This window comes from Lutjanus erythropterus, chromosome 4 (assembly GCF_056507025.1).
Source record: "Lutjanus erythropterus isolate fLutEry1 chromosome 4, fLutEry1.hap2, whole genome shotgun sequence".
NCBI classification, from domain to species: Eukaryota; Metazoa; Chordata; class Actinopteri; order Lutjaniformes; family Lutjanidae; genus Lutjanus; species Lutjanus erythropterus.
In genome coordinates, this window is record NC_139320.1 from 17,152,527 (window position 1) to 17,166,537 (window position 14,011).

Sequence of the window (14,011 nt, forward strand, 5' to 3'; positions counted from 1 at the left end):
ACTTTTAAAACACAGAAGTCACACAATAACAAAAACGAAGTAACAGATCAAGGTGGCAGCTGATCAGCAACTTCCATGTTCTGTGAGGTAGAATTTTCACCTATGGAGTTTGGTTGGTTTGGAGAGAGCATTACTTGGCTCGTCCAACGGTGTTTTCCATCAGAAAAGGGCGTGTAATGGCAAAGTAAAACAGTAAAAATATTCTAAATATAGTGTGGACTTCAAAAGGCTAACATACATTTTGTTGCTGACCACGTTCAAAGCAGCACATTGCTTAGCTGTGCCGTATTCCTCACTGCTTCTCCTAATTGGGGGTCAACCAGCATCTACTGTAGGTAATAAACTGAGCATTGATAAGTATACATACAAACCCACAAGAAATAACCTGAACTATCACTTTAAGTAGCTGTCCAGTAGCAGAAGAGCTATCAGGGAGGTCAAAAGGGGTTGAAAACATAAAGGTTAAAGGTTGCAGAGCAGGCTAGAGAGCAGAGAAATCAGAGGCATCACCAGGCAACCAAACAGACAATCCCTACTTTCCATCTTTCTCCTTAACGTCACACTTATGCACCTCCCCTTTATGGTGCTAAAATATCACAGACTGAGGTCATATTGTTCTGAGACAAATCAGTGCTACACTTTCACATTTAAATGGGGATCATGCACAAATGGACCTTACAAAGAGAAGGATCGGGAGCTGAGATGCAGGGAGAGAGAAATTCGAAGGGAAATAGCGAGATCGGGATTGGACTAAAACCCGTCAATCAGGCCAAAGACGAGCCAATCAGGGCCACCGAAGGAAAGGTGGGGAATAGAAGGGGGCCGGGGGAGTTCTAACTTACGCTGGGTGTGTTGAGGGGCTGCAGGCGGGCTGCCAGGGAGTCCAGGGCTGGGGGACCATGGGCCGTGGGGCCGGGGGCCGCCCCTGGTTCGTACATTGAGTAGGCCTGGCGGTCCCTCCGGTGGGGATGGGAGTGGGGGGCGACTGAGGAGGGCACCGAGAGCCCCGGGGGGTCCGCTCCCGACCCAAACCCACCCAGACCCCCTCCGCCTATTCCTCCTCTCATCCCGCCCCCTTGCCAGTGGCCTCCTCCCCCTCCTCCTCCGCCAGGCCCCCCTACCCCATGGCCAGTGGCTCCCCCAGCCTGCTGGCCCCCCCGCAGCATACTGTTCTCTGTCTGCATCCGCGTGATCTACAGGAGAGGAGGAAGGGAGCAGGGAGGGATGAGAGGATGGAGGAGGGATGGGGGGAGGGACATGGGAAGGTTAAAGGGAAGGGAGGGGGTGTCAACTGAATGGTCAAAAACAAGCATCCACAATCACAGATACATTAAAAAGGCTCATACATATGAACTCATATCAGTACTGGGGAGGGAGGGAATGTGTGGTAAAGACACTTCAATAGGTTACATGTCAGGGCATGGATTAGGTCTTGGGAATGGGGTGGAAGGATACATACTGTACCTGTTTGCACTGATCAGCTACAACATTAAAACCACCTGCCTAATATTGTAACTAGTTGTGGCATTGACTCCACAAGACCGCTAAAAGTGTCCTGTGGTACATGGCAACAAAACGCTTGCAGTAGGGTTGCCCCCTGAAAGTCAACGTTTCAAATCATCAGTTGGAGAGCCCACAGTTGACTGAGATTTTTCCAGTCAAGAAGTCATTTTGTTTTGTTTTTGGTTAGTCAGTGTGCATTACCATAACAGGATAAAACAGACAGAGGCTCAAAAAATGCAAAGCAATAACATTTCAATGAGGAAGTATAAATAAGGGGAATCATACATATAATCTTAAATTAGCTGACGCACTTGTTATAAAAATCCGTATGAGAACATACGCTGGTGGTTAACTGATGAGAGAAGGTGAAATGAGTGTTTGGTAAACAAATTTCAGCTCTTGTTTTTTAGTTGCATCATTGTTCACAGAGCAATGCAACAGCATGGCAGGCTGAAAAAATTCTCAATCACCACTAATGACAAAACTAAATAAGTTTTTACATCACAGATCACAAAGAAAAGCATTAAAACGTAAGTCTCGCTGGTAAAATCTATTTATGTAGGCTGATATAGAAGTTTAGTGTGGCATGGAAATGAAAAAAACAAAGGAAGAAATCATTGAATCTTCATATCGAACAGCCTAATCCAATTCAACTAACAAAATTCTGACTCGGGTGCAGCCCTAGTTGCCTCAATGGATCGGACTTGTTGTTTCAGCACATCCGACAAATGCTTGATCAGAAAAAGATCTGGGGACCAAGTCAACACCAAACCCGTTCTTCCAACATGGTCCACTCACTCACATGCCTATTGTAGGTGATTTCGGCATTAATAGGGGTCAGCATGGGCACTCTGACCAATTAGAGGCTACACAACCTCATACAAAGCAAGCTCTGATGCACTGTGTGTTCAACACCGTTCTACATAGCCATAACCAGCATTCACTTTTTCAGTGATTTGTGCTACAGTAGCTCTTCTGTGGGACTGGATGGGCTGGCCTCCACTCTCCACGAGCCTCAATGAGCCTTGGGCACCCAGGATATTGTCATTAGTTCTCTGGTTGTCCTTCTTTGGATCACTTTTGTTAGGTAATAAACACTGCATGCTGGGAACACTCCACAAGGCCTGCTGTTTTGGGAATGCTCTGACCCAGTCACCAAACCATCACAATTTGGCCCTTGTCAAAGTCACTCAGACCTTTTTGTTTACCTATTTTTCCTGCACATCAACTTGAACAACTAACAAGAGGATCAATGTTATTCACTTTACCTGTCAGTCCTTTTAATGTTGTGGCTGATCAGTGTATATATATATGGTTTGTTTTCAAGGGCAAATAAAGGGAATTGAGGGCTCACCTGTACTGTTGACTACCATCTAATTTGACGGCGGTGTTTGTTTGCAGTGTGTGTGTGTGTGTGTGTGTGCATAAGTGTTTGCATGTACATGTGCATGTTCAGCTGAACTCTTCACTAAATTCTCAATCAAGTGACAAAACAAACATGAATGAATCATGGGTCACATAATCTGACACTGGCAGCCGCTGATGAACACAGTGAGCTAGTGGTGATGACTCACAGGAAACCAAATGAAGCAACAATGAACAACAAATGAGCGTTATTAAGTGAAATCTGTATAAACTAAAAACGACAGCTAAAATGAGAACGGGTATTTGTAGCCCCCTCTCTCGACATGAGAATGGCAGTTGCTTTCTTTCCTAAATAACAGTGAAAAGCTGTCATCAAATACATCTTCCTGAGATGACAGTGTAGAAAATGATACCCTGTCAGGAAAGATACAGCAGCTTGCAAAGATATTCAAATATTCACTTGTCTCTCCATCATTCTGCCCTCCTTCTGTCTAAATCAATCGTCCCTTCTCACTTTGCCAACCTGTCTTTGTCACTCTGGTGAACACTCTGGTGTTCTAGGCACCGTCCTCTATCTGATTTTATGTTCCAACTCCACCACTTCAGGCTTTTATGTTCCCCTTTCTAAGAGACAATTCATGCTGACCTTTCCTGCAACATCACAGTCGCTTTCCTGTCCCCTGTTGCTCTCCACTATTATTAAAGCAGATGACAAAGAAATATAATATAAATATAAGCTCCCATGTTTTGTATTTCTCATCATTCTGCTGTGGTTGTTGATCCCCTGACCTTAAATGCCTCATTAGTCTCTGCCAATCCTTTCATCCACACTCCCTACCTCCTTCTGGAGCCGCCGGAGCTCCTCGCTCAGGTTGTTGTTGACCTTCATCAGCTGCTGCACCTTGGCTTCTGAGGAGGCCAGAGCCTTCTTCACCTCCAGGTACTCCTGCAGGGTGATGGGACCATCTGACAAGTCTGATGAGTCCATACTCTGGATTGATAGGACACACAAGCAGACGGACAGAAACGCAGACAGGACAGAAAGGCATAGACAGAGTGAGTAATAAGACATTAGACTTGTGAAGCTAAACCCAAAGTGGAAAACAGTTTCTTTAGTGTTTTTAAACTTAAGTGGAAATTGGCTTTTTTTTGTTGTTTTAACTACGCAGTGTAATGACTATAGAATAATGACACCATCCAAGTTAGGAGTAGTTCCCTATGAGCCTTGCTTTTATTATGCACTGTCTCCCACCAGGCATGATTTTTTATGAGAAAACGATGTCTCCATTATAGACTAAATTAATGAACAAATAATTAACAACAAATTTAATAATTAACAAATCAATATTAAGCATTTCAAAAAACACATTTTAATGCCCTTTGCGGAGGACAGCAGCACTTCTTCTAATTTTTACCACACTTCATGAAAGACTGCACAAGTTGAGGCAGATTTTGATTTTGATCTGTCTGAACATATGATCAGCATGTAGCTAATGTCAAATTGCATTGCAACATTTGGACTCTTTGCACCATCCTACATTTCTTTGATCTGGCTGTCACAAACACCCGGGTCCAGTAGTGGGACCACCAGGTCACTCGGAGACCTTCAAAGAATAGGTTGCAGTATACACTTCATTCACAAATGGTGCAGCTGGACGATGCAGTGGGAAGATGTGTGTGAAGTGTGTGAAATGCAACATGTGTCTAAAAGATCAAGAACTGCTTCCTATACATGACATGTATGTATTTTTATGCCATATGTTGTACGTAAGCAGAGTTCTGAATAAATTTAAGTATTGCTTTATTGTTACTGTTATTGAAATGACAAACAATATCATTTTTTATGTTTATTTATAATATTCATCAAATGAGGAGGGATGAAATAGAAATGCAGGGTAAATCAATCATTATTAAATCATTACCAACTTAATACCTTGTAATGTAATTTATGTGGAAAATATTAACCCAATGTCCACTACAAGGTACAGGTTAAAACATAAATAATAAAATAACATTTTTGAGAAAAAAAATCTTTGCAATGTATTTCTTACATCTCAGTTACTTAAATTGTGTAAAAACAATCAAAATATCAAAACCTTTTTTTTTTTTGAGGTCTCAGGGGGATACAAAATTATGACCAATTCAATGCACATCTTCAAAGAACATGCTTCCTCCTCTTCCTCTCTTTAAGTGGTGCTGATTATCTCTTCACGGAGTTAGTCTCCGAGGAAGAATGTCACCTGTTGTTTTTAACACCGTGGCACAACATTAATACCACTTGGACATGCTGCGGGGCTGAAAAGTTGTCGGTTTCCATTTTAATCTAATTCCTGCTATAAGGAAATGGTTTAAGCCAGAAATTTTATGTATTTAAATGCACAGCCACCGCAGTGGACTCAGCCTTGGTACATGGGTCGCATGCTCTACCAACAGAACTACCAGGGCACCCTTGAAATTCCATATAAGGGACTGGTACAATATTATTCATGTTTTGTTTTATAATGGAAAGATTTATGCCTTATGTATGAGGCTTTAGGAAAATAAATTTGAGGGAATTTGGGAAAAGAGGAAAATTTCACCACCCTTCATCCTTCATTGGTTTGAATTTGTTTCTGTAATTTAAATATGTGTATATGTATTTCTGATTATCTCAAATGAAAAAATACCCCAAGTCATATCAAAGATGATCTAACTCGCATATTCTGGTTCAGGCTGACACCATTCCATGATTTTTGCAGTTTTTTCAGTGCCTTTTCCACTGGATAAAACAGAGCTTACAACTATGAGAGAGGAAGAGTGTTAGCCTGCAGCCTGCAGGCCAGTACTACAGCTGATCACACACATGTTAACAGTAGAGCCTTAGTTCTTGTTCTCAATACAGCATCTGCTCCCATTTCCTGTGACCCTGGAGCATACTCAAAGTCAGTCCTACACCACTCCCTAAAACTGAACCACTGAAAACATCTTTCTTAGACTATTCTTCAAAGCATAGTATTCATCCACCTCTAATCCAATCCATTTTTATTTTACTATAGAAACCGTCTCACATAACTGAATACATTGCCATTTGATACCTTACCGTTCAATCTTATGAGCACAACAATATACTGAATACACATCTTTCTAAAGTGGCGATGAGAGGGGAATCTCTGACCTGAGGTTTGTAAGAGTTTGCCCACTGTGCTAAACAAGTACTTGGGCAAAGGAGATAGTTACTGGTTTAGCTGTTGTTTACTTACATTTCTACCACTCCCACTCAACCATTTTCCTCTTTTTCACTCTTGTTCAATCTCCTCTTTTCTTTCCTCTCACTACACACAGTCTCTCTCTCTCTGTGTATGAACAATGCCTCTCTGACAAGGACCCAGAATAGCTGATGATGTCACTTACGAGCTATGTGGCAGCCCGGACTGTGGCCACTCCCCGCAAAGCATGCTGGGACAAGCAGTCATAAAGAAGAAACCATGGCAGAGCTTTGCTAGCTGATGCAACCACTTTTCTAGTACATTCAGAAGCTACTGTAAGTGAGGGGCAAAGGACTGACTTGCTGAGTAACTTGTACAAACTACTATTTACAACACAGTAAAATGTATTTTGGGTTTCCATAATAAGCATTGCGTGTTTAAAGTTTTATACCTTTGCACGGTTACTGCGTTGCGTGTTGTTGTTGTTCTGGGCGGTCAGCTCGCTGTCTGTGTCTTCATCAGAGGCTACACTGTCGTAGTCATGCTGGTCATCATCAATGCCCAGATCCAATGGGTCTGACAAAGGAAAAATGTGCTTATTTATTACTCTTCTCAATACACAGACTGCTCAGACTGATGAGACTGCAGACTGAGTCTGGCCAGCTTTCTTTCCAAATTAATTAAGTGGGTTTTCCATACATAAGAACCAGTTGTTAGTAAGTCTAATTTCACTGGCAAAAATGTAACTTTAAGAATAAATCCTAAAGAACCCATCCCTTTTTCCCCCATTATGGAATTGATGGAGCCTGTCCACATGATGCTGCTTACAACAATAATCACATTTGCCTCTAAAGTGTTTGCACAACAACGCAGAGCTTTAAAGCCTAAAAAATTTATCAGAGTAGTGCTGGGAAAGTCAATAAACTGCCCTGTTCTATCCATATTAAGGAGTTAAAGGGATAGTTTGTGTTATTTGAAGTGGGGTAGTATGAGGTGCCTATCAATACTCAGTGTATAACCTACATCGGATGCTTGTCAGCAGACCCCCACTTCGGAGAAGCAGAAAGGAGCACAACCAAGCTAAGCAAAGTACTCCTGTAGACAGGGTCAGCAGCAAAATCTATTTTAGCCCCTATATAGTTCTATCAGCTAAATATCACTCTTTCCAAACCAAACACACTCCGCTGTCAGTATCAGTATCAGTCATTTTACCTCACAGAACATGAAGTTGCTGGTCTGCCACTGCCTTGATCTGTTATGATCTGTCAGTTTATGTTATTGTGTGACCTCTGGGTTAGAAGAAAAAGGTTAGTTCAGACTAACCAAAGTCAAACGATAACACAAACAAACTAACTGATCAAGGCAGCGGCAGACCAACAACTCCTGTGTTCTGTGAGGTAAAATTACCGTTTTTCCTTAAAGAGTGTGGCTGCTTTGGATAGAGCGATATTCAGCTTACATAAGGTCAGTTCTCAGTTGTAAAAGGCTGTCTGATAGCAAGGTAATGATATTGCCCTCTTTGTGTAGACCTTTTTAAAATGGCTAAAATACATTGTGCTGGTGACCCTGGCCACAGCAGTACATTGCTTAACTTCCCTGCTGGTACTACTCTCTGCATCTCCAAACTGGTGATGTACCGACCTCTATCTGCTCTTGACAGTACACTGACTAACAATAAATACCTCATACAACCCTACTTTAAATAATCTGAGCTACCCCTTTAAATTAAATGCCTTTTTTTCTTTTGCTATTCTTCAAAAAGCTTTATAATTGCCTCATCTCTCAGCCCTAATCTCTCTGTCCCTTCCTCCTAGTGTCTCACCAGTAGGGCTGCTGAGACCTTTCCCCTGCTGTCTCCTTTTGGCGTCACTCAGGATGTCGATGATGAGCGTGGCAAACTCCCGAGCGTTGAAGCGGGCAAGCTTCTGACGGCCCTGAAAGAAGAACGAACCACAAGTTAGGACTTGAATTATCATACAGTATATACACACACGCATACACTGGCATGACGACTGTCTGAAATTCTCCATGAGTTGTGTGGAACACAGATACAATCCAGCCCACAGTGGTTCACTGCCTCTGTGACTACTGTGGTCAACGACCATGTGCTGTGGAAAAAAACAGTCATACTCAGCACACACCATCACAAGTGTGCTCACACATACACAAACACAAGGAAAGCAACATAAACCGTGCAATTACACTTAGCGTACTGGCATCTGTTTAAGAGAATAAAAAGGTCACTTTTCACTGAAGTGCTGAACTGTGTGCTATTCATAACACATAATTTTGGAAGACAATAGGAGGTAAAAAGTTCAAGTCTAAATGTGTGTGTGCATGTGTGTTTTTCTTTTGTTTCACACCATAAATAGACAGCAGTTCCTGACCACAGTGAACTGCCGAATCAGGACAGAGCAAACGTGGCGGTGTGGGTGTTTTTTCTGAGTGTTTTTTCTGTGCTCGTGTTAAAAGTCAATGTTTACACTAATGAGCCACACAGATGAGGAGAAACTATGTGAGACGACATATGGGATTTCTCTCTCACACACAGAGAGCGAGAGAGAGAGGAGGGGAGAGGGAGAAACACAGATGGATTACATCTCTCCTCCTCTTTCACAGCTGAAGAACATCCCTTGTCAATTTCACACTCATTCTCAGCTTCTCCCCCCGAACACACACACAGTCAAAATATCACTAGGCTCTATTTTGTCTTTTTCCTTGCAAGTTCTTTCACCTTAGTTTCTTCTTTTTCTCAATTCTGTCATTGACAAATGGTTAAAAAGATGTATAGAATACCAATGTATATGGGTATATATGGGTATATATATGTATCTGTACTGCATGCTGGAGTATGAATGAGTGTATGTTTGTTTTACCTGATTGCGTGTGGCAGAATATTCAGGGTTGACTGGTAGGAAGGGCACCGCACTGCGTTCTGTTACCAGAGTGCTGTGGTTCTGGGTTGTGAGCCACACTGGAAACACAAAAATTAAGTGAAAATAAGTCTGTGCCTGTGTGCTTTTAACATGGAACGTGGACAGCCAATCCATCCACCCTCGCATATATACATACAGATAGACATAAACAAAGCACAGTAAAAACCATACAGTAGATCTTAAAGCTGCCCTATAATCCAACATTGTGCTTTGAGCCCTCCCCTTGTGTGTGGCTGATTGTGTATGTGTGTGTCTCTTTCTATCCTTGCCACTTACCTGTGGTGCTTCTGTCAGAAAACACACTTTGAGTGCTACTGCTACTGAAGGAAAAAGGAGAGAAGAAACGGGCAAAAAGAGCGAGAAAGAGCCAAGGAGGAGGAGGAGGAGGAGAGAAGCTGAAGAATTTCAGAGACACTTCCTCACTCCGTCTCTCCTCCTCCTTCACTCACCCCATTTGGCCTTCCTCTTCAACACTCATTTTCCTTTTCTCTGCACTCTGTCCTTCAAATTCACTCTGTCCTCTCAATGTCTATTTTCTCCGCTATTTTCTCGCTTTTTCTCTCACTTCTCCTTCTTCTCAAAGTTCACACCAATGATGTCTTATGGAGGTGTTTTTTTTTACTTCTTTCAACATCTACAATCTCAAGTCCTAAAAAGTTGGGATGCTGTGTAAAACATAAATGAAAACAGATGATTTGCAATGATTTGCAAATCCTTTTTGAGTTTTATTCAGTTGAATAAAGTTCAACATGATAAACGTAATTGTTTTTTTTGTAAATACACAGTCATTATGAACTTGACACCTGCACCAAATTCCAAAAAACTCGGGGCAGGGTCATGTTCACCACTGTGATACATGGTGTTTTCTTTCTGCATTTGGAAACCGAGGACACCACTCAACAGTACAGGGTCTGTATTGTTTTGTGGTTCATAATGCACCGCATATTTTCAGAGGGAGACAGATCTAGACTGTAGGCAGGCCAGAACTTTATAACACATGCAGAATGTAGCTTAGGATTGCCTTGCTGAAATAAACAGGGACGTCTTGGAAAAATATGTCAGCATATGTTGCTCCAAATCCTGTATGTACCGTTCAGCATTTATGGGGCCTTCACAGATGTGACAGTTGCACATGTCATGGGCACTAACACAGGTCAGTGAACTTAATTCCTTAAATTGCTTGCAATTGTGTATTTTTTTTATTTCAAGTTGTTTTTATTGAGTTTTCAGTAGAAGACGGAATAAATAGTTAAGTAAAATGAATAAAATTAAAAAGCAAGAGAAAAAGGTAAAAAAAAAAAAAAAAAAGGAGCACCACTGTATATGTGTCGTACATTAAACCAGTATCCTACTTTGCACATGAATTACTTTGTATTTGTAGTGGCAATAGGATAAACACGTTGAGGCAGCACAGGTAGTACAGATGAAAGGAAAGAGCAGAAAGATGGTGGGGGGAAAAGGTAGGGTAGAGATGTGATGGACTTTTTGAAGAGCCCTGAACTGTGCATCTGATTTTTTTCTAGTTTGAGAAATGACATTACCTAACGGATCCAGTGCGAGTGAGATGGAGGTGTGGAAGACTTCCATCTGAAAAGAATAAGCCTGCAGGCTAGTAATGTTGAGAACACCATTAGGTCTGACTGATACCTGGTTATCCTGCTGTTGCTAGGGACAACTCCAAACATTGAGATAACCTTTCTTTCACACATCTGGGAGAATGTGTTAAAAATCTTGCAATTGTGTGTTGAGAAAAGCTTTCCTTGAACCTCGCTCTATCCAAATGAGTCCTTAGAGGACACCCCTTTCAAACCCAATCATGAAACTATCACCTGTTACCAATGAATCTGTTCTGTTATGTTGTCCTTGTACCAACATTTTTGGAATTCTTCCTGAAATATTTAAATACCTTGTTTTTGTACTGTACTCAATTAAATACAGGTCAAAGATGATTTGCAAATAACTGCATTCTGTTTTTATTAATGTTTTATACAACATCCCACCTTTTTTGGAATCAGTGTTGTAGTTTCCATATAGGAAGAAGCAAAAACAGACATTTCAACCTTAGAGAGAACAAAAATAGAAAGTGAGGAGGGAGGAGATGTGTCTCACCTGCATCGTTCTCTCTGCGATCTACCTCGTCATAGACGTCCATTGCTAGCTCCTCAAACAGACGATTGTTGAGCTGCCATACAAACAAATAAATTGATGCCAGATATATTAACAGGCGTATTTGTACATCAAACACAAGTGTGAAAAACAAGAGAGAGCAGAAGAAGACAGACATGAAAACAGCCTGATACTGTACCGTCATTTGGGCTGCAATTTTTGAGATTTTACTTGGCATGTTGTCTCATTTTCAGGCAACTATTGCCTTTTTTTTTTAACTTGTGTGTCATGGTTAGTGACTCAAGTCCCTCAAATGGGGATGACTGACCATCAGGTCTCAGTTTTTGGATAACTGGCATTCTGTGGGGCTACACAGATGGCCCAAGGAGCGGACAAACATTATTTTGGCAACGAGCACAAAGTCTGAATGTTATGCCAACCCAACTTTTTGCCCATTTTCTTAAACCAAGCACTTATTATTTCACACTGCTTTCAAGGACACAAGGAAACTGTCTTAATCCATTGCTTAAAAACTTTGACTATGATGATTTTCACCGCTGCTACAGAATTGTAATGTAATGTAAAAGCACAATAAGCCATATTTAAATCTCAAAATTCAACCCAACTCACCGCTTGGAGCTTCTTCTTGGCGGCCTTGGCCAATTCTGAGAGGTCCAGACTAGAAAACACAGAGAACAACAGTCAGACGGTCACCACAAAGACATCGTGCTAAAAAGAGGCAGAGGGATAGGGAGGGAGGACGATGCGGATATGGAGAGAGGAGCAAGAGGTGAGGAGGTGGGAAAGGTGTTTGGCTAGAGAGGGGAGGGGGGTCAGGGAGAGGGAGGTCATATTTGGGGTGGGATGCACTGGGGGTCAGATTATAAGGGCTTGATGTAATGGTGACTGCCATTTGGAGCCATGTAAACCTGAAAACAACTCTCTGTACAATCACAGGGACAGTATGCATCTGTAAATTTGCAAGCTACAACTATATGGCTAAAAAAAAAACAAAATATCAGCACACATTTATGTAAGTTAATATGTAACTTTATCGTTATTGTAAACTCTGTCTCAAGTATGTTAGAACCTGTTTACACCTGCATCCTGGGTGATCCCATCAAAAGTGGACAGATCTAAGTACAGGTGTAAATGCACCCAAGATGCATTGAGAGCCAATCACTCAGACCAAATTCAGAGGTGGTCTGAGCCACACGTGACCCAGTGTGTACAAAGGAACGCCTACTCAACTGACATCCAGTAACTATATCATTTGGTTCACTGTAATGCACTTACATGTTTGGACTCTTACCTGTCAGGATAAGCAGTGGGTGTTTGTAAGCACCCTAGTAACCACAATATCCCTAGACTCCCTTGAAAAATCATGCAATTTTGCAAGTCGTTGAGTGAGAAGAATCTCTATAATCTTTGTGAAACGCTGTGTGAGACAAATTTTTAATTGGCCTTTTTAGTTGTCAACTCAGATCACCCAAGACGCATGTTAACACCAGGTGTGAACAGCTTCTCAGACTGTTTTATTACACAGATATAAAACAGCTACATGTTAAAAGCTTCACTGCATATTCTGAAAATGGATGAGTGTGTCCTAAGCAGAGCAACAGTGTACTTACTGCATGAGACCCTCTGAAACTATTTCCTAACTGCCTCTAGTTATCTAGATATTTCTTTCCTCATAACTAACTCTAAACAGCTCTAATTTCAATTAGTGCCAGATTTAGCCCTAATAATCATACCACTATTCCACTGGAGCTTATTCTGGTATACAACAGGGAAATCTACAAAGTATGGGCTGGCAGAGAGAGGGTGTTGAAATGAAGGAATAAATTCTGGAAAAAGGGTACAAGGAAAGTGAAGATACCTCTGTGTCGGGCACTTAGGACGAGCTCTGGCTCCACCAAGCGCAGCGAAATGGAGAGAACAGAAGACGAGTGAGAAAGGAAGAAACAGACAGAAAGTGGGGTAGAGAAGCCACATCAAACAGCTTTAATTGTTATAATCAAGAGGAACCATTCACCAGAACAGAACAGGTGCAAGTGGAGTTAGATGGCAGCTCAGAGGATCCCGCTTAAGAGACAAACAGATTTTGAGGAGGACTTGGTTTCACTGTCTAATATGTGCACTTGTGAGTATATTTTTAAAGCTATTTCTTCTGGCTCAGCTGTGAGATCCTAGCACCCATCAAATATTTAAAAGAAGCTGAGCCAAATAATACTGAACTTGATTTATCAAAACCTGACTATGCACTTCTATACCTCTCAAATCAAACCTGCAGTTTGGGATTCATAAACCAAGCGCACCTCAAGTATTTAAATCATTTCAGGTACCTGTAATAGCTTAGATCACCATTTACGATAAACAGCCAGCTGTGATTGAGATGCCCAAGACCTCCTCTATCTAACTCCTGTTTTGGGTGGGGTAACACATACTATGGTGACACCCTCTGGTCACAACACTAAACTGCATCAGTATCAATTAATCCATGCCAGGGAGACACAGTGAAAAGAAGCAGTCATAGAAGTATGGCAAGCTGCAAAGTTCAAGTCTACTAACAAAGATACACCATGCAATTAAACCACACCATGCACGCAAACACAGGACACCAAACCACTTAAACACAAGACAAAAATGTCATGGTCCATACCTGTCTGCCATTTGAGGAATGATATAATGGCCATTCTTGTGATCTGTGGGGAAAGAGGAGAGGAGAGGAGAGGAGAGGAGAGGAGAGGAGAGGAGAGGAGAGGAGAGGAGAGGAGAGGAGAGGAGAGGAGAGGAGAGGAGAGGAGAGGAGAGGAGATAAGTAGAGCTACCACAGTATGTCACTTAGGTAAAATGCTATGCTTAAAGGGTAACTTTGGTATTTTTCAACCTTTTTCCCATGTTTTTGTGTCTAAG

The 14,011-nt window shown here is 41.7% G+C and overlaps 1 protein-coding gene across 3 annotated transcripts in view; it reads right to left on the reverse strand.

Moving 5' to 3' along the window:
• The window catches only part of git1 (G protein-coupled receptor kinase interacting ArfGAP 1), a 30,503-nt gene that overhangs the window by 6,974 nt on the left and 9,518 nt on the right, over positions 1-14,011 (reverse strand). Inside the window, exons 8-16 of one of the 3 annotated variants that reach the window (XM_084717122.1) lie at positions 13,758-13,800; positions 12,975-13,001; positions 11,726-11,774; positions 11,099-11,171; positions 8,930-9,027; positions 7,876-7,987; positions 6,505-6,629; positions 3,707-3,859; positions 843-1,193 (exon numbers count right to left, since the gene is read on the reverse strand). In XM_084717122.1, coding sequence (XP_084573248.1) covers positions 843-1,193; positions 3,707-3,859; positions 6,505-6,629; positions 7,876-7,987; positions 8,930-9,027; positions 11,099-11,171; positions 11,726-11,774; positions 12,975-13,001; positions 13,758-13,800 — 1,031 coding nt within the window. The remainder of the gene's footprint in view (positions 1-842; positions 1,194-3,706; positions 3,860-6,504; positions 6,630-7,875; positions 7,988-8,929; positions 9,028-11,098; positions 11,172-11,725; positions 11,775-12,974; positions 13,002-13,757; positions 13,801-14,011) is intronic. The other 2 variants (XM_084717123.1, XM_084717124.1) reach the window with 2 other exon arrangements.